This window comes from Jaculus jaculus, chromosome 1 (assembly GCF_020740685.1).
Source record: "Jaculus jaculus isolate mJacJac1 chromosome 1, mJacJac1.mat.Y.cur, whole genome shotgun sequence".
Lineage (NCBI taxonomy): Eukaryota > Metazoa > Chordata > Mammalia > Rodentia > Dipodidae > Jaculus > Jaculus jaculus.
In genome coordinates this window covers 246033267-246060221 of record NC_059102.1, presented here as the reverse complement: position 1 = coordinate 246060221, position 26955 = coordinate 246033267, and the positions used below count along the sequence as shown (strand labels likewise).

Sequence of the window (26955 nt, the reverse complement as noted above, 5' to 3'; positions counted from 1 at the left end):
GGCACAACCAGAGTTGTTTTCTAGATGATCTCAACCCCAGTCAAGTTCCCAGTGAAATCAAGCATCACCCTTGCCTTATTTGAGAGTTCCAGATTTCAAGGCACTTTTCAGTGTAATCGGGGTGTACCTTACAAGCTGTAGCAGAGAACTTCATAGTCTCAGACTATCAGTGGCACACAAGAAGACACACATCTTGGGCTGGAGAGATGACTTAGAGGTTAAGGTGCTTGCCTGCAAAGCCAAAGGGCCCAGGTTCGATTCCCCAGGACCCATGCAAGCCAGATGCACAAGACGGTGCATGCGTCTGGAGTTTGTTTGCAGTGGCTATAGGCCCTAGAATGCCTATTTTCTCTCTCTCTCCCCCTCTCTACCTCTTTTTCTTGATCTCTCAAATAAATAAAAAATATATATATTTTTAAAATTTATTTGAGAGCAACAGACAGAGAGAGAGAGAGAATGGGCGTGCCAGGGCTTCAAGCCACTGCAACAAACTCCAGATGTGTGCGCCCCCTTGTGCATCTGGCTAACGTGGATCCTGGGGAATTGAGCCTCGAACCTGGGTCCTTAGGTTTCACAGGCAAGCGCTTAACCGCTAAGCCATCTCTCCAGCCCAAAAAAATATTTTTATTTATTTTTTGTTCATTTTTATTTATTTGAGAGCGACAAAAAGAAAAAGAGGTGTAGACAGAGAGAAAGAAAGAGAATAGGCACGCCCCCAAAAAATATTTTAAAAAGAAGACACACATCTTTCTCCGACATTTGTAGATTCTCTGGAGGGATTGCTGATCTCACCAAAGTTCACAACATCTCTAGGTTGGCCAGGGCTCAGCTGACCCAGGCAGAGTTTGCTAAATGGCTCTGAAATGCAGGCTGTGGCCAGGTCAGCTGCACAAGAACCGCTTGCGCTTTTAGCAGGCTAGCACATTTTATACTTTCACCTGCTCTCCCATTGCCTGTCACATGGCAAAGCCCATCACCAACACCTGTACTCTTCTTGGAGTGTGTGTGTGTGGGGGGGGGGGAGAATATTTGCGTAATAATCATGGCCTTTGAAAATGAGTAAAAATAGAACAGTGCTGGGTGTGGTATCAATTGCCTTTGATCCTAGCACTTGGGAGGCTGAGGTAGGAGGATCACTGTGAGATCAAGATCGGCCTGAGACTACATAGTGATTCCAGGACGGCCTGGGCTAGAGTGAGACTTTACCTCAGAAATTAAAAAAAAAAAGTCCATCTTGTATTCATACACCCAAGTGCTATATTTCATTACTGTACAAAAGTCTTCCTTCACTCCCAACCCCCAGGTAGGATCTCAGTCTAGCCTAGGCTGACCTCGAACTCTCAGTGATCCTCCTACCTCAGCCTCCCAGGTGCTGGGATTAAAGGTGTGCACCGCCCTTCCCAGCCAAGATGGATGGATGAGTGAGTGAGTGAGTGTGTGTGTGTGTGTGTGTGGGTGTGTGTGTGCACGTGTGGAGTGTAGCTCTAGCTCAGGCTGACTTTTCGTTCCAGGATGGCTTTGAACTCATGGCGATCCTCTTAACCTCTGTCTCCCAAGTGCTGGGACTAAAGGTGTGCGCCACCTTGCTTGTGCATGTGTTTAGTATTTTGTGTGGCATATGCTCGTGTGTGTGCCAACATACAGATGAGGATGTCAGGGATCCCCCCCCCTTTGTTCATTGGTGTTTCTTTTTATTATTTATTTATTTATTAGAAACAGGCAGAGAGAGTGAGTGAGAATGGGTGCACCAGGGCCTCTAGCCACTGCAAACAAACTCCAGACGCATGCGCCACCACGTGCATCTGGCTTACATAGGACCTAGAGAATCGAACCTGGGTCCTCAGGCTTCACAGGCAAGTGCCTTAACCACTAAGCCATCTCTCTAACTTTCATCTGTGTTTCTTTAAGATGAGATCTGGTTGTGGAGCTTGTTGTTTTTCAAAGGTTCCCCCCTCCTCCCTGTGAGTCTCTGGGCTATGCTGTCCACAGAACTGGGGTGACAGATGTATGTGGCCACATTCATCTGTTTACCTGGGTGCTGGGAGTTGGACTCAGGCGTTCTCAGGAGCCCCTCAGGAAGTACTCTTACATGCTGAGCTCTCTCTCCAGCTCTGAGCTGGGGGACGCCTCGTTTGAAAGCTGGCAACCCATACTCTGTAAAGCAGAAGCAGCCCTATGGATGTGGCGGGCTCTTTTGGACTCTTTCGTCACTCCTGCGCTCTTTTCTCTCAAGGACTTTGACCTGAGCCAGCTGCACAGGGGCCTGGATGCTCGGCCTGAAGTGACTCGGAATGACGTGGCTCCAACCCTGCTGAGTGTGCCGCAGTACCGCCCCCGCCCCGCTAACCCTGATGAGATTGGGAACTTTATTGATGAAGTAAGTAAGAAAAGCTGAAAGCCAAACCAAAGTGGAGCTCTCAACTTAGGAGTCAACAAGGGGGAAAATGTTACCTATGAGGAGAACCCCTGTGCTCTTTCCTTTCCCACGTTCCTCAGGGGCCTGGCTTGTACTGTGTCTCATCCAAACTGCAGAATCGGTCTTCTCGAGTTTACCAAGCGTAGGTGATAAAGCCAGGAACTGCTCGTAAGGACTTAGTACATCTAGAAAGGAGTTGCGGTGTTTCACAAATGGGTTCTCTGGCATTTGTCAGAGCTGTTTGGGGTATACTGCTGAATGTGTTCCACAGTCTGCCTGAGGCCCACACGAACAGCATTCATAGAATAGCAAAACCACATGCAATTTTAGGTGTCAGAAGTGTATTGAGCTCTAAATTGAGAAGGTTAAACAGATTGGAGAAGGCTCAGCTCACAGTCTAGTCTGATACATTTGGCTACTGCATTTTTCTGCTCTGTTACCTTGGGATGTAGATCTTTGGGTTTTTATTTGATACTATTTCCTCTTCCTCCTCCTCTTCCAGTTTTTTTTTTTTTTTGGTTTTTCGAGGTAGGATCTCACTCTAGCTCAGGCTGACTTGGAATTCACTATGTAGTCTCAGGGTGGCTTTGAATTCATGGTGATCCTCCTGCATGCTGGGACTAAAGGCGTGTGCCACCATGCCCAGCTGTTTGTTACTTCTTGATCACAATATGATAAGAGTCTTCTGGGCCTCAGGTCTGTATTTCAGTCAGGAAGAAGCAGTAAGGGAAGTGCAGAGAACAAAAATATTTATTCAAGTCAATTGTCTTTTATTTTTTAAATATGTATATATATTTATATTTTTTATTTTTTAATACTTATATATATGCAAGGGGGGAGAGAGAGAGAATGGACATGACAGGACCTCTTGCTATTGCAAATGAATTCCAGATGCATATGCCACCTTGTGCATCTGGCTTTACATGGGTACTGGGGAATCAAACCAAGGTCATTAGGCTTTGCAGGCAAGTGCCTTAACTCCTGAGCCATAAAAATATTTTATATTTTGAGACATGATCTCACTTTAGTCCTTGCTCACCTGGCCTGGTTACTCTATAGTTCAGGCTGACCTTGGATTTACAGTGATCCTCCTCCTTCAGCCTCCCCAGTGCTGGGATTATAAATGTGCACCACCACACCCAACTTGTCTTCTTACTGAAGAAGGGAGTTTAAGGCCGGGCATGGCGGCGCATGCCTTTATTCCCAGCACTGGGGAGGAGGAGGTAGGAGGATCACCATGAGTTTGAGGCTGAGACTACACAGTGAATTCCAGGTCAGCCTGGGCTAGAATGAGACCCTACCTCGAAAAACCAAGAAAGAAAAAAAAAAAAAGAGGGGTTTGTCCAAAATGTCACTTGCCATATTTCATAAGGTTGTTCCTACCGGCACAGGAGAATAGTAAAACATTACATTAATTAGCTCAAATTAGTGTGAAAGAATTGGGAGTGGAATGAACAAAAGACCCAGTGAGGGGAATAGCCTGTCACAGTCTAGTTCTTTATGTTGCCTAGTCATTTGCTCAGCTGTGACATTATTTTCAGGCAGGGCTTGTCTGTTAGTCTAGTGGCCTTCATTAAGTCTTCAGGGTGGAGTCTGGTTTGGCTTTACCTGTCCTAAAGGACTGACTATGCAAGGTACAGCAACATCTCAAGTGAGCAGGCCACATCCATTCTAGATCCTTCATCCTTGGAAAGCAGGACAGGCCAGCTTCTCTGTCCCTTTGGACATATCTGGATTCAGACCCTGACCTCCATTCACAATCATTTGCAAGTCATCACTTTTTCCCCCCCACCCCCAAGGTAGGGTTTTACTCTAGCTCAGGCTGACAAGTTAATGGGGGGTTGGGGTGGGAAGTGGGAAGATGGCTCTGTGGTTAAAGGCAGTTGCTTGCAAAGCCTGCTGCCCAGGGTTCAGTTCTCTAGTACCCAACCCATGTAAAGTAGCTTCAAGAAGCCTTGTGTGTATTCTTCTATAACTTTGTCTTTTTGATAGTAATACTTTATGTCCATCTCTCTGGGTCATTAGTGTTCGCTTTTCCATAGTCCTCTGGATGCTTTGTCACCTGTAGCTTGCTTCTGATGCATCATCATTGTGTCCTGCCCGTCATCTCTCCTCTTTAGAACCTGAAGGCGGCGGACAGCGATCCCACGGCACCCCCGTATGACTCTCTGCTGGTGTTTGACTATGAAGGAAGCGGCTCCGAAGCAGCCAGCTTGAGCTCCCTGAACTCCTCCGAGTCGGACCAGGACCAGGACTACGACTACCTGAACGAGTGGGGCAACCGCTTCAAGAAGCTGGCTGACATGTACGGCGGCGGAGAGGACGACTAAGGGACTGTCCCTGCGTGGAACACGCCTGGGCAGTGCAAAAAAAAGGATGCTGCCAGTGGTTTTTCAGCTCCTTCCTTGACTTTCTAGGAGAGAGACTGAGATACAGTTCAGATAGCAGTCCCAAATTTGTCACTGTATTCTGTTAGGAAGGGTTTCTCTTTGCCTCCCCTCCCCCCTGGGGCTGATGATCGAGCGGGGGCCTTGCTCATGCTAGGCATGCGCTCTCCACCACTGAGCTACATCCCTAGTCTGAACTTCTATTTCAAAACAGCTTCAGCCCCAGAAGGTTCAACTAACAACCTGCAGATTTCCTCCAAGGGCGTTTCCCTTCGTGTGTAAAAGGAAGGCAAGGAGTCTGTTCCAGTGCTGTCGTGTGATGTATGTAAAATGGTATTTTCAGTTTTATGTTTTGGTGCTAGGGATTGACACAAATGCTGTGCCACGGAGTTACATCCCCAGCCTCCCATTAATTTTCTTTTTTTGTTTCTGTTTTGTTTTCAAGGTGGGTCTCTAGTCCAGGCTGACCTAGAACTCTCTCTAGTCCCAGAGTGGCCTCATACTCACAGACGTCCTCCTATGTCTGCTGAAATTGTATGCCCTTTCCCCCATCATTGCATTGGTGTTCTGGATTCTAATATCCACTGGCACTCCTGAAATCTGTCGTTCTGCCCCAGAGGGGAGTTTGTTGATACAGAAATTATTGGTCCCTTTTAGGAGAGAGGCAGATGTCTTGGGCTGGCCATGTCTTGACTACTCAAGTACTGTGTATCCTGAAGAACTTCCGTGGTATTTCCCTCCTCATCTGAGTGCTCACGTGAAGTGGAGCCTATATGCATTCCTCGTTCTGAGTGATGGTTCCTTAGGTGAATGCCATCGTGTGGTGTTGATGTCGCCTGGTTCTATATAGGGGGTCTTGAGCGGAAAATGTGAGTTTTCAGGTACCACTTTGATTCTCGTTCATTTGAGACTCAGAATAGTGCCAAGTGTGCTACGTCCAAGATGGGGTGGAGACAGGAGAGCAAGTTGCTGAGTCTAGCTACGTAGCAAGTGGATGCTGACTGCTGCAGGTTGCTTGGCCTCTGTCCCTGAGAATTCTAGAACAACAGAAGCATCTCAGCATGTTTCGTAGCTGGGATCCTTGTCCACGTGAACTGAAGCCCAGAACTCCCAAGTGCCTGCTTTTGATGGCATCCACTGGAAATGCTGGCCGATTTGGACACAAATTGCTCAATTTCATATAGGAACCTGAGAATATTGGAAATTGTAGAAACACACAGAAAACACCGTCCTCATGGATGTTAAGTAAGGGTGGGGTAGGGGGGAGGACCTTGATTTGATTTTACTTTTTTTTATTGTCTTTTAATTCAAAATGCAAATGTCATCGTTTTGACAACCACTAGAAAGAATTACATTGAAATTGCTTTACTGTCAACTATTTGGGGAAGAAAAAAATCATGCCTGCAATCAATTGTGAGAATTGTGTTGATTTTTCTGCATTTTAAACTAATGTAGTCCAGTGTAGTGAGTGTCCCTATAGCTTTGAGTGTATACGTGTGTGGTGTTGATAAGTTTTGTCTTTTGGGGAGAGTGGAAAAGGAAACCAATTCAACCTCTTCTCAAAGTTGCATTTTTATAAATTTTATTAAAGAATTTTGTTAAACCATTGTCAAACTTGTTTGATTTGGCTCCATTGGAATTCCAGGCAAGACAAAGGAAGGTACACTTGCTCAAAACTCAGAGGAGGAGCCGGGCATGGTGGCACATGCCCTTAATCCCAGCACTTGGGAGGCAGAGCCAGGAGGATCACCATGAGTTCTAGTCTACCCTGAGATTACATAATGGATGAATTCCAGGTTATCCTGGGCTAGAGTGAGACCCCACTTTGAAAAACACAAACAAAAAACTCAGAAAAGGAAGCTCCCAGATGAAATGACTTCACAGACCTCTCATTTTGTTTGAGACAGAGCACGCATTTTCAGAAGGTAACTACTCAAAGCCATGCTCGTGTGTCATGTTGTGAAACTAGTAAGAACTCCAAGGTTAGGCAGAGTCCTTGAGTTGAGAGTGAGGGGAGATCAAAGTTACAATGCCCACCTAACCAGTGGACAGTAATGTGTGGACAGATATATAAAGAACACAAATTTCACTACATGGTCAAATAATACGTACTTTTTTTATTTTGGGGGGTAGGATCTCACTGCAAGCCCAGGTTAACCTGGAATTCACTATGAAGTCTCAGGCTGGCCTCAAACTCAGCCATCCTCCTACCTCTGCTCCTGAGTGCTGGGATCAAGGGCATGTACCACCATACCTGGCTTTTTTTTTTTTTTTTTTTTAATTTATTTGAAGCTTTTCTTTAGCTCAGGCTGATTTAGAACTCACCCTGTAGCCCCAAGCTGGCCTTGAACTTACAGTGATCCTTAGCCTCCCAAGTACTAGGATAAAAGGCATGTGCCATTCCTAGTGTTCAAATGCTGTTTAGTAGTGGCTCTAAAACCATTTGGTGGGGGAAAACTCTTTTCAGCAAATAAAAAAAATTGGCTGATGACACACAAAAGGATGAAAATGGACATACAAAAGATAAACAAAAGGACTATATTTGTAAAACACTTAGAAGAAAACAAGAAATGCCTCAATGTTGGATTTGGTAATAATTTCTTAAATATGATGTTAGAAGCAAAAGCACTGTGGAAAAATTGGTAAGAGGTAGGGTCTGGGTATGTAATTTAGTGGTAGAATGCTGCCATTAAATGGTCTAGCATGCATAAGACCTTGGGTTCAATCCATGGGACACCACAACCCCCTTGAAATTAGTTCCACATAAGAACTCTTAATTTGCTGAAATCTTTACTGGGAATTCTGTTCCACTAACCCCAGCCCTTGGGAGGAACAGGCTGGAGGATTGTGAGTTTCTGTGGGGAGGGGGCGGCTGGTGAGATGAGTCAGCAGCTAAAGGCATTTGCTTGCAAAGCCTGCTGGCCCTGGTTTGAGTCCTCATTACTCACATAAAGCCAGATGTACAAAGTGGTGCATATCTGGAGTTCCTTTGCTGTGGTAAGAGGCTCTGGGACACCCACATTTCTCTTTCTCTGTAGGTGAAAAAAATTTTATAATTTTTATTTATTTTTAAATTTTATTTTATTGTTTATCTTTTTACAATTTTTATTAACATTTTCCATGATTATAAAAAATATCCCATGGTAATATCCTCCCCCTCCCACACTTTCCCCTTTGAAATTCCATCCTCCATCATATTACCTCCCCATCTCAATCATTCTACTTACATATATACAATACCATCCTATTAAGTACCCTCCTCCCTTCCTTTCTCTTCCCTTTATATATTTGTTTATTTTTGAGGTAAGATCTCACTGAAGTTCAGGGTGACCTGGAATTCACTGTGTAGTCTCAGGGTGGCCTCAAACTCAAGGTGACCCTCCTACCTCTGCCTCCTGAGTACTGGAATTAAGGGCATGCGCCACCACAACCAGCTTTTTTTTTTTTTTTTTTTTTTTTTTTTTTTTTTTTTTGAGGCAGGGTCTCACTTTATTCCAGGCTAACCTTGAATTCAATCTGTAGTCTCAGTGTGGCCTTGAACTCACTTCCATCTTCCTACCTCTGCTTCCCAAGTGCTGGGATTAAAGGCATGTGCCACCATGCCTGGCTAAGAAAAGAAATTTATTTGACAGAGGAGGGAGGGAGGGAGAGAAAACGGGCGTGCCAGGGCCTCTAGCCATTGAAAATGAAATCCAGATGCATGTGCCCCCTTGTGCATCTGGCTAACATGGGTCCTGGGGAATTGAACCTGGGTCCTTTGGATTTGCAGGCAAATGCCTTAACTGCTAAGCCATCCCTCCAGCCCAGGGGGAAAAAAAGCCATTTGAGGGTTTGGGGAGATATCTCAGTGAGTAAAGTGCTTACTTTGCAATCCCAAGGACTTGGGTCCAATCCCCAGAACCCATATAAAAACGTCTGGGGGGCTGGAGAGATGGCTTAGCGGTTAAGCGCTTGCCTGTGAAGCCTAAGGACCCCGGTTCGAGGCTCAGTTCCCCAGGTCCCACGTTAGCCAGATGCACAAGGGGGCGCACGCGTCTGGAGTTCGTTTGCAGAGGCTGGAAGCCCTGGCGCGCCCATTCTCTCTCTCTCCCTCTATCTGTCGTTCTCTCTGTGTCTGTCGCTCTCAAATAAATAAATAAAAAATTAAAAAGAAAAAAAAGTCTGGCATGACTAAGGGCCTGGGGACATGGCTTAGGAATAAAGCACTTGATGCTAGCATGAATACCTGAATTTGGATCATCTGGAGTCTAGCATAAACAGCTGAAATCCCAGAACACTTAGCATGAGAAGTCAGAGAATTTCCCAAGGCTCCTGGGCCGGCTAGCTTGGCAAATTCAGGTGTGAACAAGGAGAAAGATTCTGCCTCAGAATAAGGTGGGAGGCAAGGACCAACACCCAAAGTTACCCACTGATCTCCACGTGTGTCCACACCTGCGCGGGGGCATGCATGTACCTGCATTTACACATGAACACACACCAAAATAACAAAACGTTTAAACTCAGCCATTGCTATTGGTATTACTTCTGGGATGAGCAAACAAGTCACAAACACTGCCGGCGTACACTTAACTTACCTACTGTCTCGCTGGTCCTGATTAGTGGGCTACTTGATGGTTTAAGCCTATGGAATGCATTTTACATGAATACTCTTGTGTGTATCTTAAGTATCCCCAGATGTCTTTGTAGACAGAGTTGGTCATCTCTGGGATACATTATTTTTATTTTTATTAGCTGGGCAAAGTGGCACACACCTTTAATCTCAGCACTCCAGAGGCAGAGGTGGGAGGATTGCCATTAGTTCGAGACCACCCTGAGACTACATAGTGAATTCCAGGTCAGCCTGGGCTAAAGCGAGACCTTACCTCGGGAATAAATAAATAAATAAATAAATAAATAAATAAATTATATATATATATACACACACACACACACACACACACACACACACACACACACGCACACACCAGGGCCTCTAACCACTGTAGACAAATTCCAGATGCATGAGCCACTTCATGCATCTGGCTTTATGTGGGTAGTGGGGAATTGAACCTGGGTTCAATGCCTTAACTGCCAAGTCTTCTCTCCAGCCCATTGGGGTATGGTTCTTGTGGGGATTGTTTATAATATATGTTTAACAGCATATTACCAGGAGTCTCTCAGCTGTAATTCTGTGTTTGTTTTTGAGACAGGATTTCAAAAAATCCAAGTGATGGGGTTATAAGCATGCATCACTCCTGGCTTTGTATTTCTTTTTTAAAAATTAAAAGTGGGGGTGGGGCTGGAGGGATGGCTTAGTGGTTAAGGTGCTTGCCTGCAAAGCCAAAGGACCCAGGTTCAACTCCCCAGGACCCATGTAAGCCAGATGCACAAGGGGGCACATGTGTCTGGAGTCCCTTTGCAGTGGCTGGAAGCCCTGGCATGCCCATTCTCACTCACACTCTCTCTCTCCCTCTCTTTCTGACTCAAATAAATAAATATTTGAGAGAGAAAGAGGCAGATAGAGAATGGATGCACCAGGGCCTTTAGCCATCGTGAGCGAACTCTGGATGCATGTACCACCTTGTGCATCTGCTTATGTAGGTCCTAGGGAATTGAACCTGGGTCATTAGGTTTTGCAGGCAAGTGCCTTAACTGCTAAGCCATCTCTCCAGCCTCCCCTTCCCTTTTTTTTTTTTTTTTTTAATTTTGTTGACAGCCTCCATATATATAGAAAATATACCGTGATCATAATCCCCTCCCACCATCTCCCTTCTCTATCCTCCCTCCACTAAATGCCTTCTTTTTCAACTAGTCTCTCATATTAAAAAAAATATTTTTATTTAAGAGAAAGCATGGGCAATTCAGGGTTTCCTGCCACTGCAAACAAACTCTAGATGCATGTGCCCCTTTGTGCAACTGGCTTTACATGGGTGCTAGGGAATTGAACCCAGGCTGTCAGGCTTTATAAGTAAGCACCTTTAACCACTGAGTCATCTCTTCAGCCCCTATATTTTTCTGTCATCCTTTCCCTCCCTCATATAGTCTTGTGTAGGTGGCATCAGGTCATGAATGCCTCAGCCACTTTGTGTATGGAAGACAGCATTGAAAAGCTTTCTGTCACCTATGTGTCACCTCTTTGGCAATGGTTCCTGAGCCTTGAAAGGTGTGATAGAGATGTCTCAGTGCTGAACACTCCACTGTTATTTCTCAGCATTCTTGCCACTGCAAATGAATGTCTGATGCTTGTGCCACTTTTTCATATCTGGCTTATGTGGGTAGCTTAGGAATTGAACTCTGGGCTGGCAAGTCTTGGAAGCAAGCACCTTTAACCACTGAGCCATCTCTCAGCTCTCTAATGCTGTTCTTGAAGGCATGGGCCACCACTCTTGTGCTGATGTTGACTGAATATTGTTTTACAGTGTTTCAGTATTGTCACACTAAAATACATATTATAAATATGTATGGTTTTATATTTTTGCAGGCAAGCACCTTAACCTTTATATTTTATAAATACAAATACATATGGTAAATGATTTCAATTCCCTTTTTTTTGTTAAAGTACTGGGGATTCAACCATGGCTTTAAGCATGCTAGGTAAGAGATCTAATTATTATTATTACTTTTATTACTTTTTATTACCTTATTACTTTTTAAAATATTTAAGCCGGATGTGGTGGTGTATGCATTTAATCCCAGCACTTAGGAGGCAGAGGAAGGAGGACTGCTATGTTCAAGGCCACTCTGAGATTACATAGTGAATTCCAGGTCAGCCTGGGCCAGAGTGAGACCCTACCTTGAAAAGCCAAAATACATAAAGTAAGCATTTATTTCATTTATTTGAGAGAGAGAGAAAAAGAGAATGTGCACACCAGGGCCTTTAACCACTGCAAAGGGACTTGGAACACAAGTACCACCTTGTGCACCTGGCTTTACATGGGTACTGGGGAACCGAACCTAGGTCCTTTGGCTTTGCAGGCAAGCGCCTTAACTGCTAAGCCATCTCTCCAATCCTTTATTGCTTTGAGACAAGGGTCTCAGTAAGTTGCCTGGGCTGGACTTGAGCTTGTGATCCTTCTGCCTCACCATCTCAAGAAATTATAGGAATTAAAGAATTATAGGCATGGGCTATTTTATATATATATGGGGTATTTTATATTTATATATATATATTATATTTATTATATATTATATATTATATATTATATATATTATATATATATAATATATATATAATATATATATAATATATATATTATATTATATATTATATATTATATTTATATATATATATTATATTTATATATATATGGGGTATTTTATATTTATATTTATATTTATATTTATATATATATGGGGTATTTTAGCCTTTCTACGTCAGTTAATTGCTGAGCTTCTAAAGTCCTGTTGTGTTTCCTACCTTACCCTACTCAGCGAAGGAGACCAAAAACCAGTGGGGGCGGCCCTATAGAATAGGCCCCGCCCCTTACAGCGTGCCCCGCCCACAGCGCGTCACCTCCCGCCACACTCAACATGGCGGCAGCGCAGGCCCATTAAGGCGCCTGAGCAGGCTACAAGCCGCGATCTGCCCTCCCGTCATGGCGGCCCCGGGACAGGCTGCGGTGAGGAGTGGGGCTCTGGAGACGTGCGGTCTGGACCAGATTTTGGAAGCTTTGAAGCTGCTTCTGAGCCCGGGAGGTGAGAGGGATGCATCTGGGCGCCGGGCTGGATGCGGGGCTCTCGGTCTTCCAGGCATGCCCAGGCTCCCGCAGCATGCTCTCCCCCCAGGCCCTCCCGGGACTCTCCGCCCGGCCGCTGGTGGGGGGACGTGGGGATTGTCCCGCCTCACGTAAACCTGAAGGAAACTGAGGCTCAGGGAGGACCCGAGATGTGATCCCAGCCCGCGTCTCTGCGCTTCCCTGTGCCGGCCGCTGGGCACTGTTTCATCCGCCCCCGCTGAGCTAGGGGCTGCGGGAGCGGCTTAGAGACGATGGCTCCCGGCAGGTGGCTGTGCGGCGTCCCCACCGCTTGAGGGCCCAGGGACTAACGCGGTACAAAATGCGAGACATCCAGCAACGGGAAACAAAATTCAACTGAATTTGTGATTATTTAGGGCTTTCCAGTCTAGTAACGGAGATGTGGTAGCACAGGCTGGTCTCAAACTCGCTGTGTAGTTGAAGATGGTCTTGAATGTACGATGCTGCTGTCCCCACTCCCAAGTACTGGAATTACATGTGTGCGCCACCACGCGTTAAGTTTAAGCGGCGCTGGGGATTGAACCCCGGGCTTTATGTATGCCAGGCAAGGATTCTACTCAGACACATTCTCTGCCCTGGATTTGGAATCTATGAATGATTAGCCACCGTAAAAACAAAACAAAACAAACAAACAAACAAAAAAAACACATTGTGCTTGCAAAATCATATCTTGGAAAATAATTCTGAATCAAAAGATATTCAGTGGGGCTGGATAAATGGCTCAGCGGTTAAGGCGCTTTCTTGCAAAGCCTAATGTTACGGGTTCTGTTCTGTAGTACGCGCGTAAAAGCAGATGGACAAAGTGGCGCACGCATCTGGAGTTCATTTGCAGCGACTGGTGCGCCTATTCTATCCCTCCTCTCTCTCTCTCTCTCCTTGCAAATAAATAAATTAGAATAATTTTGAAAAAGATATTTACTACGACAGGATAACACGAGTGGTGAAGTCATAGCACACAGCAGCCAGATGAAGTTATTGAGGAGTGAAGCTTCTAAGAGGAAAAGGAATTGAGTCTTGGAGGGTGTTATAGACAGAAAACAAGCAAATGTTTTCGCTTTTGAACCTCAAAAATCTATTCCATTAAGCATTCTCTCTTCCATGTCTATTCTCAACCATGAGAAAAAATGCTGAGATTTCACCTTGTACATGTGCATGTGCACCCACCGTGTAGGAACTCGTGTGGAGGCCAGAGGAATACATCCCGTGACCTATATCACTCTTCTTTATTTCCTTGACACCGAGTCTTTTGGTCACACTGGCTGCCCAGTGACCAGCAAGCCCCAGTGATTCACCTGTCTCCACTTCCTGTAGGACAGAGCTCAGAACTTCGCAGGCCCCCATGCTTGGGTAAGCACCCATACCCACTGAGCCATTTTCCCACTTCTCTTTTCACTCTTTTTTTTTTTTTTTTTTTTGAGGTAGGGTCTTGCTCTAGCACAGGCCAACCTGGAATTCACTATGTAGTCTCAGGGTGGTCTCAAACACATAGTGATCCTCTTCCCCCTGCCTCCTAAGTGCTGGGCTAAAAGACGTGCACCACCACAGCTGTCCTCTTTTAACTTTTTTTTGGGGGGGGGCAGTGAAGAGGGTTTCAAGGTAGGGTCTCGCTCTAGCCAGGATGACTTGGAATTTACTATGTAGTCTCAGGATGGCTTCAAACTCACAATGATCCTCCTACCTCTGCCTCCTGAGTGCTGCGATTAAAGGCGTGTGCCACCATACCTGGATTTCTTTTCGCTTTGTATTTTGAGACAGTCTGACTAAGTTGTTAAGGCAAGCCTTGAACTTGCAATCCTTCTGCATCATGCTCAATGGCTAGGATTATAGGTCTGCGACACAAGGCCTGGTGTTTTTTGTTTGTTTTGTGTTTTTGAAATAGGGTCTCACTATGTAGACCTTGAATTAAAAGCAGTCCTGCTCTAGCCTCTCAAGTGCTGGGTTTACAGACATGAGCCACCAAACCCAGCTGTTAATGACTATATATATATATATATATATATGTATATATATATGTATATATTTGAGAGACAGAAGGGGGAGAAAGAGAGATAGAGGGAGAGATTGGGCTTGTCAGGGCCTCTAGCCACTGCAAATGGACTCCAGACACATGTGCCTCCTTGTGCATCTGACCACCTTGTGCATCTGACTTTATGTGGATACTGAGGAGTGGAACCTGGGTCCTTTGACTTTGCTGGAAAGCACATTAACTGCTAGGCCATTTCTTTAGTCCTGCTTTTCCTTTTTTTTTTTTTTTTTTGACAGAGAAAGAGAGAGAGAGAGAATGGGTGCGCCAGGGCCTCTAGCCACTGCAGATGAACTCCAGACGTGTGTGCCCCTTTGTGCATCTGGCTAAGGTGGGACCTGGGTCCTTTGGCTTTGCAGGCAAATACCTTAACCACTAAGCCATCCCTCCAGCTCAGTCCTGCTTTTCCTTTTGAGAGCATGTTTTACCATGCAATCCAGGCTGGTTTCAAATTTGTAATCCTCCTTCCTCAGCCTCCCAAGTGCTGTAATAACAGGTGTGCACCACCATGCCTTGCTCATAGTAACATTAAAAAAAATATATTGGGGCTGGAGAGATGGCTTAGCAGTTAAGGCACTTGCCTGTAAAGCTTGAGGACCCAGGTGTGATTTCCCAGTACCCATTCATAATCCAGATGCATAAGGTGACACATGCAGCTGAAATTAGTTTGCAGCGCTGGAGACCCTGACATGCCCATTCTCTCTGCCTCGTTCTCTCTCTCTTTCTTAAATAAATAAAATATTTAAAAAAGTACTTTAAAAATATTTGCAAGTAGAGTGAGGGAAAGAGAGAGCAAGAGAATGGGCACACCAGTCCTCTTGCCACTGCAGACTAACTCCTGACACATTGACCACTTTGTGCATCTGGCTTTACATGAGTACAAGGGAACTGAACCCCAGCCATCAGGCTTTGCAAGTAAGTGCTTTTAACTGCTGAGCCACATCTGCAGCCCCTTAGTAACTTTTTTTTTTTAATCTTTTGGTTTTTCGAGGTGGGGTCTCACTCTGGCCCAGGCTGACCTGGAATTCACTATGTAGTCTCAGGGTGGCCTCGAACTCATGGCCATTCTCCTACCTCTGCCTCACAAGTGCTGGGATTAAAGGCTTGCGCCACCACGCCTGGACTTATTAGTAACATTGTTAATGAAAAACTACCTATAAACAATAACCAGTGGAAAGAACAATATTATTTTACATTAAATCATCTTTGTGTGTGTGGTGCTAGGGATTGAATTTAGGACCTTGTTTACGTACCTGTGGGTAACATCCCCAGCAGTTTTTTAGTGCTATTACATATGAAATTATTTTGGCCCTGGCAACCTAGTTCCCTTTTTTTTTTTCTGGGGTGGGGGGTGTTTCAAGGTAAGGTCTCACTCTACTTCAGGCTGACCTGGAATTCACTATGTAGTCTCGGGGTGGCCTCAAACTCACTGCATTCCTTGTACTTCTGCCTCCTGAGTGCTGGGATTAAAGGTGTGCACCACCACACCTGGCTGTTTCATTTTTTTTTTTTAATTTATTTATTTGAGAGCGACAGACACAGAGAGAAAGACAGATAGAGGGAGAGAGAGAGAATGGGCGCGCCAGGGCTTCCAGCCTCTGCAAACGAACTCCAGACGTGTGTGCCCCCTTGTGCCTCTGGCTAACGTGGGACCTGGGGAACCGAGCCTTGAACCGGGGTCCTTAGGCTTCACAGGCAAGCGCTTAACCGCTAAGCCATCTCTCTAGCCCTGGCTGCTTCATTTTTGAGGTAGGGTTTCACTGTATCCCAGGCTGATGTCGAACTCACAGTGATTCTTCTACCTCAGCCTCTCAAGGGCTGGGATTAAAGGTTTGCGCCATGCCCCGCTGCTTTTTTTTTTTTTTTTCAAGGCAAGGTTTCACTCTCACTCAGGCTGACCCAAAACTCACTCTGTTGCCAAGGCTAGCTTTTAACTTATGACGATCATTCTACCCCCAGCCTCATGAGTGCTACGATTAAAGGCCTGTATCACTATACTGCCTAGAAAGGCTGCTGTGTAGCACCAAGCATGGTGCATACCTGTGTCCCAGAACTCTGGAGGCCAAGGCAGGAGAGGGAGTGCTGCTGAAGGAAATTTTCAAGTATTTATTTTCATCACCGCTAGGGGGCAGAGAAGACTACCTTATGAAAAGGGGGCTTGGAAAAACTTAACTAAGCTTTTGTTTTAAATCACTTTATTTAAGCCCCATGCTTGAGAACAAAGATCTTATAATATCATAGGAAGGATATAGAGGTTGGTTAGGATCTGAATATGGAGTTTCAACAATCTGTAACATTTCTTTCTTTATTTTTTATTTGTTTGTGGTTTTTCGTGGTAGGTGCTCACTGTGGTCCAGGCTGACCTGGAATTCACTATGTAGTCTCAGGGTGGCCTCGAACTCATGCCAATCCTCCTACCTCTATGTCCCAAGTGCTGGGATTAAAGGCATGCACCACCACGCCTGGTTTATAACATGTATTTCTTCTGTAGGTTGTTTGCTGAAGGAACCTGAGTTTTTGTGTTTTTTTTTTTGTCATATTTTAATTTTTTTTTTCTGCCACCATGCCTTCCCATCATGATGAGCTGCATCCATTCTTTTTGTTTATTTGTTTGATATAGAGTAGGGTCTCACTCTAGCCTAGGCTGGCCTTGAATTCACAGAGGTCCTCTTACCTCTGCCTCCCGAGTCCTGGTATTAAAGACATGCAGCAGGAACCACATTTTAAATATATATATTTAAAGAGAGAGAGAGGGAGAGAGTATGGGCAGGCCAGGACCTCCAGCCACTGCAAACTCCAGACACATGTGCCACTTGCCACCTTGTGCATCTGGCTTAGTACTGGAGAATGGAACCCTGGGTCCTTGGGCTTTGCAGGCAAGCATTTTAACTACTAAGCCATCTCTGCATCCCAGGAACCACATTTTTTTTTTATTTTTTTTATTTGAGAGCGACAGACACAGAGAGAAAGACAGTAGAGGAAGAGAGAGAGAGAATGGGCGCGCCAGGGCTTCCAGCCTCTGCAAACGAACTCCAGACACATGCGCCCCCTTGTGCATCTGGCTAACTTGGGACCTGGGGAACCGAGCCTCGAACCGGGGTCCTTAGGCTTCACAGGCAAGCGCTTAACCGCTAAACCATCTCTCCAGCCCAGGAACCACATTTTAATTCGTGTGTCAGTGTGGTAGTTTGATTGGATGGCCCCCCAATAGATTCAGGATTTTATTAAAGCTTGTAATTTAGATCTGCAGCCACCTGGCTGGAGGCAGTGCCATTGAGCAGATTCTAGGTGTGGGGGTGGATTTGGAATTTCAGCCCAAAGATATGGAAAGTGCCTGAGGTTTGCTTGGAGTTCCTAAGTGTGATATGGTTTTGGAGTTTTGGCTTGTGGCTCTGTCTCTCTCTCTCTTTGCCTATAAAAGGGGGCCAGCTTCTGCCATTATGGAATTTCCCCTGAATCTGTAATTTTCCAATAAATCCCTCCATAACTGTGCCCGGTTTGGAAGTTCATCTCGGCAACCTGAGGCTATCTACTACAGCCCTAGAGAAATATTATAAACTCTTATTTTCCTGATATTCTCTCTCCCCCTCTGTCTTTCCTTCTCCTTTTTCTCCCTCCCTCCTCAGTGCCTCACTCCATAACTCTTATAGCACAGGCTGGCCTCAAACTCATACCAATCCTTATTTCTTAGTTCCCTTTGTCTCTCAAGTTCTGGGATTAGGAGTACAAATGCTCTGCTCAGCTGATTCATGTTATTTACTTATTCATATTTTTTATTTATTTCTTTGAAAGAGAGAGAGAGAGACAGAGGCAGATAGAGAATGGGTATGTCAGGGCCTCTAGCCAGATACATGTGCATGTGTATCTTGCATCTGGCTTATACTTATACTGAGGAATTGAACCTGGGACCTTAGGCAAGTGCCTTAACCGCTAAGACATCTCTCCAGCTCTTAATATTTTATTTATTTGCAAGCATGAGTGAGCAACAGAGAGATTGGAGAGAGACTGAGAGTATGGGCATGCCAAGGCCCCTTGTTGCTTGAAACCAACCACAGACATATGTGCCACTTTCTGCATCTAGCTTTATGTTGGTACTTGGGAACGGAAACCGGGCTGTTATACTTTGCAAGCATGTGCCTTTAGCCACTGAGCCATCTCCCAAGTCCTGTTTTTTTTTTTTTAATTAACAACTTCCATGATTATAAACAATATCCCATGGTAATGTCCTCTCTCCACCCACTTTCCCTTTGAAACTCCATTCTTCATCATATCTCCTCCCCCTCTCAACCAGTCTCTTATTTTGATGTCATGATCTTTTCCTCCTATTATGATGGTCTTGTGTAGGTAGTGTCAGGCACTGTGAGGTCATGGATATCCAGGCCATTTTGTGACATTGTAAGGAGTCCTACCCTTCCTTTGGCTCTTATATTCTTTCCGCGACCTCTTCTGCAATGGATCCTGAGCCATGGAAGGTATACTAGAGATATTGCAGTGCTGAGCACTCCTGTCACTTCTTTCTAGCACCATGATGCCTTCTCAGTCATCCCAAGGTCACTGCTATCTGAAAAGAGAAGGTTCTGTACCAAAAGTGAGAGTAGCATTAATTTATGGGTATGAACATTAAGAGAAGTGCTTACTGGGCAGTTTGATAAGCATAGTATATACATTTAGCTAGACAACAGCAGATGTTACATTCCCAGGATTCATGACTACCCCTGTTTTAAGTTTTCAGTATCAAGGATATATTCTCTCCCATGGAGTGGGCCTCTAGTCCAATTATAGGGCAGTTGGTTTCCACCATGCCAGATGTACCACTATTGCATCTATTGGCTCATTTGGCCTGCCAAGTCCTGGTTCTTATTATTTCTGAAGAAGAGTAGAAAAATATAAAGAAACTTAAAGGAGAAATTCAAAAATATTATAGTCTTGCCAGGTGTGGTACACCTTTAATCCCAGCACTTGGAGGCAGATTTAGAAGGATCGCTGTGAGTTCAAGGCCAGTTTGGGACTACAGATGAGTTCCAGGTTGGCCTGGGCTAGAGTAAGACCCTACCTCAAAAACAACAATAACAGAAAGACCTATTTTTTTTTGTTGTTGTTTTGTTTTTTTCAAGGTAGGGTCTTGCTATAGCCCCAGGTAGACCTGGAATTCACTCTGTAATCTCACGCTGGCCTCGAATTCATGGCAATCCACCTACCTGTGTCTCCTGAGTGCTGGGATTAAAGGCATGTGCTACCAGGCCCAGCTAAAATTTTTTGAAGTTTTACCTCCTAAAAAAGAAAAAAATCCTATCTTCTCAGGCTGTTGGCAAGGCAAGGTATTTCATGCAAAGGGAAGTTCAGTTTGATTCCTTGTATATTATTCCCACTTTTTCTTTTCTTCAAAAGGATCAAGCTCAAGTTCACTACAGAACGCAAAACATGATGTCTTAGTGGACACTTTAAAATCTAACCTGTGTGCCTTGGAGGACAAGTTTCTGAAGGACCCTTCGTGGAAGAAGCTGAAACTCCTAAGAGATGAGCTGGCTGCCAGGGAAGAGTGGCCGCAGAGCTCTGTGGATGTCACTTGGCGTTTTACCTCCCAAGCCTTATTGTTGCTGTTGTGTTTGAAAGAAACCATGATCTGCCTCGTAGCCGATTTTATCCCATGTCAACCCAATCCCAGGACTCCAGAGGTCGCCCCTGCCCTGAGCCCCGATACGCTTAGTATCTCCCAGCAGAAGACCTTCCAGTCCGTTTTACAGTTTGTAGTCACCTTGGGTATCTGTCCCTATCTCATGCCTGGTGTGGGAGTCCCTTTGAGATGCAGGACTGAGTTCGGGGCCGTTGTTCAAGACGTGGTGTGTCTGGATTCTGCTCCCCATGCTACCCGGAGACTGTACGCCAGCTGCAGGCTCCTCTTGAACATTGCTCAGCATGCGTCTCTGGGGGCCTTGATTTTCTGCCGCCACTTTGGGGATATCGCAGCAGGTCTGTGCCAGCTGGGATTCTGCCCAACCAAAGCCAAACCACCAGCACCTGTGGAGGAGGTAAAGCGAGAGGTGGAGGGGTGAAATATGGGTGTTTGTTAGAAAAGAGTTCGTTGGAAACGGTCTGATGGAACAGGTCTTGAATGCCTAAGCACAGCCAGTAGGTGATCTTTTCAGGGGAGGCTGGAGGCTTCATGTGTTGGCCCTTTGCTAGGCCCAGCGAGTCCATTTCATCTGTCCCTTGTCATTTGGAAGGACAGCTGTTTGAGGCTATTTCTTAGAACCTCCACTTCCTTTTTTATAAAATGAATGTAATAACACTTGCCTTGGAAGGTGGTTGTAGGGATAATGTATGAAAAATATCTAAACAAGTCCCCATCAGTGTTAATTCAGGAAGTAGCCACTACTAGTGTGAGTACTAAGCCCTCATGCCTCCTTCATTTAGTTCTTGGGAGCATCAGTGAGACAAAGAATGCTGAACAGGGGCTGGAGAGATGGCTTAGCGGTTAAGCGCTTGCCTGTGAAGCCTAAGGACCCTGGTTCGAGGCTCAATTCCCCAGGACCCATTTTAGCCAGATGTACAAGGGGGCGCACACGTCTGGAGTTCGTTTGCAGTGGCTGGAGGCCCTGGCACGCCCATTCTCTCACTCTCTCTCTCTGCCTTTCTCTCTGTGTCATTCTCAAATAAATAAAAAACAAACAATAAAAAAAAGAATGCTGAATAGCTGGGTGTGGTAGTTCATGCCTTTGATCCCAGCACTCTGGAAGCAGAGGTAGGTAGATTGCTGTGAGTTCAAGACCAGCCTGAGACTACATAGTGAATTCCAGGTCAGTCTGGGCTACAGTGAGATCCTACCTGGAAGAAAAAGAGAAAAAAGGAGTACGGAGCACCTGACATACTGCTCAACTCAGTCACTGTTGGTTGCTGTGTTTAGGTGTTGGGGGATGTGCCTGTTCTTGGCTGTCATTTTGTCCGTGAGCATTGAATGACAGCTGAGTACGTGGATCCCAGAAGCTGCTGCGGAGGTTACAGAAGCATAAGACAGTCATTAAAAAAATTTTTTAAATTTATTTATTTTCAAACAGAGAGAGAAGAGAGACCCAGAGAGAGAGAGAATGGGTGTGCCAGGGCCTCTAACCACCACAATGCATGCACCACTTTGTGCACCACATATGGCTTTATGTGGGTACTGGGGAATTGAACCTGAGTCATTAGGCTTTGTAGGCAAGCGCCTTGATCACTGAGCTCTCTCTCCAGCTCCACCATAATAGCACTGCGGGCATCATCAGTGTGGACCATCAGCATCACTAGCCAGAAAAAGCTGTTAATGTAAATGTGTTAATGGTCATGCCTGGCTGTCACAGCCCTGTCTCACCATGTCCTCACTTCTCATTCACCTCTCTCTCTTTTCCAAGGTAAAGTTTCACTCTAGCCCAAGCTGACCTGGAATTCATTATGTAGTCTCAGGAACTTACGGTGATCCTCTTACCTCTGCCTCCTGAGTGTTGGGATTAAAGAAGTACACTGACATGGCCGGCCTCATTCACTTTTCTGAGCCACTCTCTGCTTCCCTTTTTTGTTTATTCTCTTATCCTCTCTCCCACCTGGATTTGCCTAAAAGCCACTCTCATCTGAGCAAGTGTCCAGAGCAGAGCACCATGTTCTTTACGTCAGGGCAATGCATTCTGACATTGCTGTGTCCTGCCCTTCCCTGAGATGGGGACCTGCATCCAGGCTCTGCGTGTCCGAGGGTCTCAGGTCAGAGGGAGACAAACACTCAGATAACTTAGGAAGCACCAGGTAGCAACATCCCTTCCACTCAAAACAAACAAAACCCACCTTTTACCGAGGAAGAGAGATGAAAAGTCACAATGTCATTGCTATTGCTTATAAGACAATTGGAGGAGGTGTCTCTTAGAGAGAGATGACTGTATCTGTACCCTCAGAATTAGACACAAGTACGTTCATCCTGTCTCAGGAGCATTGGAAAACCACAGTGCCTCCGTGCTGTGCCAAGGGATACATTTCTGCTCTGCCTCGTTCCCATGTAGAGAAGGGAACAAGCTGAGCAGTATAGGCCAAAACCCACTGAGAAGCAAGCCTCTTCCACAGTCACCAGGAGCAGAGGGAGTGAAAGACGGAGAGAGGGCCAAGAGTATATTCAGGGCATATTCTCTTCTATGTGGAAGGAAATTGGGGGACTAGAAGCCTTCCTTCTTCTTCCCTCTCAAGTACCAGTGTTCAGTGTTACTGAACATTCCCTTCTGTTCTCTGCCTGGTTTGTATTTTGCTAATGCAAAGTGCACATTTCTTTTAGGTTTTAACTGAAGAGGAAAGAATTCTATCGAGGGGTGCCTTGAGAGACCTCTTGGATCAAGTGTATCAACCATTAGTAGTCCGGGAATTACTTGTCCTCCAGGGAGGACCTCCCCAGGTATTGAGGCTTTGGGACTGTCGTGGGTGAATTGATAGTGATGTGTGGTGTCCTCTCTGTCTTTTCCTGCAAAGTTAAATGACTTTAGTTCCCTTTTAACCATCTAGTTGAGCCTTTATTTACTTAGGCTTTTTGAAAGCAAGCACCTTTAACCACCGAGCCTTTTCTTGAGCCCAAGTTAGGCTTTCTGAAACAGGGTCTCAATCTGTAGCTAGGCTGGTCTCACATCTAGCCTGGGCTGGTGTTGAATTCACACTGCGCATCCTCCCATGCAAGGATCACAGGTGTAGGACACCATGCCCTACTGTCCTCTGCTTAGTTCATCTTTTAGATCATTAAATGGTATTTAGAAAACTAAGTAACATTGGGTTGGGGAGTGGCTCAGCTTGCAAAGCCTGCCAGCCCAGCTTTAGTTCCCCAGTCCTCACATAAAGCCAGATGCATAAAGTGGCACATGTGTCCAGAGTTTGTTTGCAGTGGCAAGAGGCCCTGGCATGCCCGTTCTCCCTCCCTCCTCCCTCTGCTCGCAAATAAATAAAAATATTTATATAAAGAAATTAAGTGACACTGACTCTCAGAATGATTGTTTTTATTTTTATTTAGCTGCATGTGTATGTGTATGGATGTACTAGGGTCTCTTGCCACTGCAAATGAATGCCCATCTGGCTTTATGTGGGTGGGTTGCAGGGGAAATAAACCTGGGCTGGCAGGCTTTGCAATAAAATGCCTTTGCCTTCTTTAAAAATTTTTTTTGTTCATTTTTATTTATTTATTTAAGAGTGACAGAGAGAGAAAGAGGCAGATAGGGGGAGAGAGAGAGAGAAAGAGAATGGGCGCGCCAGGGCTTCCTGCCACTGCAAACGAACTCCAGACACATGCGCCCCCTTGTGCATCTAGGTTCACATGGGTCCTGGAGAATCAAGCCTCGAACTGGGGCCCTTAGGCTTCACAGGCAAGCGCTTAACCACTAAGCCATCTTTCCAGCCCTAACTTCTTTTTAAAAATTACTTATTTATGTATTTGAGAGAGAGAGAGTATGGAAGTGCCAGGGCATTTTGCTATTGTAGATGAAGTCCAGACACATGTGCCACTTTGTGAATTTGGCTTTACGTGGGTATTTGGGAACTGAACCTGGGCGGGTTGACAGGCTTTGCAAGCAAGTACCTTTAATGATTGAGCCATTTCCCCAGTCCCACCCTCAGGATAACTTAAAAGCCTTTTTAAAATTTTTTTAAAAATATATCTTCAAAAAAAAAAAAAAAAGCCGGGCATGGTGGCACACGCCTTTAATCCCAGCACTCGGGAGGCAGAGGTAGGAGGATCACCGTGAGTTCAAGGCCACCCTGAGACTACATAGTGAATTCCAGGTCAGCTTGAGCCAGAGTGAGACCCTACCTCGAAAAACAAAACAAAACAATATATATATATATATCTTCACTTATTTCTTTATTAGAGAGAGAAAGGAGCAGACAGAGAGTAAGTATGGACAAACCAGGGCCTCCAGCCACTGCAAATAAATTTCAGATGTATGTTCCATTTGTGTATCTGCCTTTATGCAGGCACTGGGGAATTGAATGTGGGCCATCTCTCCATTCCCCAAAAGGCCTTTTCTTTAATGGAGTAATGGATGCTTTTCCAAGACTATTGTTACCAGTTTTTAAAAGCTTATGTAAAGCTGGGCATGGTGGTGCACGCCTCTGATTTCAGCACTTGGGAGGCAGACATAGGAGGATTGCTGTGAGTTCAAGGCCAGTTTGGGACTACAAAATGAGTTCCAGCCAGGTCATTCTGAGCTACTCCAAAACAAACAAACAAACAAAATTACTTAGTCAGACATTGTATACACCCATAATCCCAGCAGTCATGGGGTTGAGGCTTGAGGATGGTGAGTTTGAAGCTAGCCTAAAAAAAAAATAAGCCAGCCATGGTGACACTCCTGAGACTACATAGTGAATTTCAGGTCAGCCTGAGCTAGGTCGAAACCCTACCTCAAAACAAACAAACAAAAATAAATATGTAAATAAAAATAAACCCAATCAAACAAACAAACAAAAGAAAAAACAGAGTTGGAAAGATAACTTAGTTGTTAAGTTGCTTGCCTATGAAACCTAAGGACCCAGGTTTGATTCCCCAGGACCCGCATAAGCCAGATGCACGAGGTGATGCATGCCTCTAGTGTAGCAATGGCTAGAAGCTCTGACATGCTCATCTCCCTCCCTCTCTGCCTCTTTCTCTGTTTCTCAAATAAATTAAATTTAAAAGAGAGAGAAAGCTGGGCGTGGTGGTGCACACCTTTAATTCCAGCACTGGGGAGGCAAAGGTAGGAGGATTGCAGTGAGTTCAAGGTACGTAGTGAATTCCAGGTCATCCTGGGCCAGAGAGACCTTGCCTTGAGAAACCAAAAAAAAAAAAAAAAAAAAAAAAAATAGAGAGAGAGAGAGAGAGAGAGAGAGAGAGAGAAAGAATAACAAACCAACTTGGAGGCAGAGGTAGGAGGATCTCTTGAGTTTGAGGCCAACTGGAGACTACACAGTGGATTCCCAGTCATTCTGGGCTAGAGAAAGAACCTACCTTGAAAGACTAACCCCTCCAAACCCCCCCCCCAAAATAAAGAACAACCAAAATTATGTTGCTGAAGATTTTATAAAGTGGAAAGGTTCTTATTTGCTTCTTGAGGAAAAACTGATGGGTTAGGGCTGCAGCTCAGTGGCAGAGCACTTGCCTACCATGGACCCTCTCAATACTCAAGAAGAAATGCTGCTGCTGCTGCTGCTTATTATTACTGGTTTTTCTAGGTAGGGTCTCACGTTAGCCTAGGCTGATTTGTAATTCACTCTGTATTCTTAGGGTGGCTTCGAACTCACAGCAGTCCTCCTACCTCTGCTTCCCCAGTGCTGGAATTAAAGGTGTGCACCACCATGCCTGGCTCAAGAAATGCTTATTTTAAAGGGAAGGGAATTGGGGAATCCATCTTAGGGCCTTGTACATATAAGAAACTGATCTACTTCGCCACTTCCCCAACACCAAGATGAAAAACGATATGATATCTGTTTCACCAGCACCTATAACACTCATAATTTGTACCTTCCCTGTTTTTTTTTCTTTTTTCTTTTGGTCAGTCTTGCACAGATGGGAAGACACAGCTAAGGTGCCGGGCCCCAGCTTGGCTTCGGCGTCTATGTGGGCAGCTGCTCTCAGAAAGGGTAATGAGACCTACTGGGGTTCAGGCAGTCGTCCGGGGCATCTTGGAAGGAGCAGGTGGTAAGAAATAACATGTTTCTCTTCCTTTGGTATCTGTTTCCCTTTGAGTTAGTTGAAGTGAATCATTTCCATGTAGCCTTTGACTTTGAATGTCAGTGAAAGAAAAAGGGCCAGGAGGATGGTGCCGAGGTTGGTTAAATGTGGAGGGTTGGAGGTGTAGCCTGATGCCAGCTAGAGTGCTTGCCAAGTATGTATGAGGCCTCGGGCTCAGTCACCAGCACTGCAAAAAGTAAAAGAAGCACTAGACTTCACCCATGGGCATGGAGATTGATGAGCCCTCATGAGAAAGCGAGGTCCCGGGCTGGAGAGATGGCTTGGTGGCTAAGGCTGTTGAGTACAAAGCCAAAGGATCCAGGTTCAGTTCCCCAGGACCCATGTAAGTCATATGCACAAAGTGGTGCATGCATTTGAAGTGAGTTGCAACATCTGAAGGCGCTGGCATGCCCATTCTGTCTCCCTCTCTCTCTCTAATGAATAAATTAATAATTTAAAAAATATTTAATATTTTTAGTTTTATTTATTTATTTGACAGAGAGAGAGAGAGAATGGGCACACCAAGGCTTCTAGCCACTGCAAATGAACTCCAGATGCTTGTGTCCCCTTGTGCATCTGGCTAATGTGGGTCCTGGGGAATCGAGCCTCGAACCGGGGTCCTTAGGTTTCATAGGCAAGGGCTTAACGGCTAAGCCATCTCTCCAGCCCCCAAAGAATATTTAAAAGAAAAGAAAACT

The 26955-nt window shown here is 45.1% G+C and overlaps 2 protein-coding genes across 4 annotated transcripts in view; both read left to right on the top strand.

Annotated features, from left to right (window-relative positions):
- The window catches only part of Cdh1 (cadherin 1), a 101081-nt gene extending 94670 nt beyond the window's left edge, over nt 1-6411 (top strand). The window contains exons 15-16 of the mRNA XM_004661660.2: nt 2234-2377; nt 4537-6411. Of these exons, the coding sequence (XP_004661717.1) occupies nt 2234-2377; nt 4537-4746 (354 nt within the window). The 3' untranslated portion in view covers nt 4747-6411. The remainder of the gene's footprint in view (nt 1-2233; nt 2378-4536) is intronic.
- A 5903-nt stretch (nt 6412-12314) lies between these two features.
- The window catches only part of Tango6 (transport and golgi organization 6 homolog), a 250673-nt gene continuing 236032 nt past the window's right edge, over nt 12315-26955 (top strand). Inside the window, exons 1-4 of one of the 3 annotated variants that reach the window (XR_006639598.1) lie at nt 12315-12477; nt 19948-20588; nt 22847-22963; nt 26083-26224. Coding sequence is in view for 2 of the 3 variants with exons in the window: in XM_004661659.2 (XP_004661716.2) it covers nt 12378-12477; nt 19948-20588; nt 22847-22963; nt 26083-26224 (1000 nt within the window). In the remaining variant the exon portion in view is untranslated. The remainder of the gene's footprint in view (nt 12478-19947; nt 20589-22846; nt 22964-26082; nt 26225-26955) is intronic. The other 2 variants (XM_004661659.2, XM_045161723.1) reach the window with 2 other exon arrangements.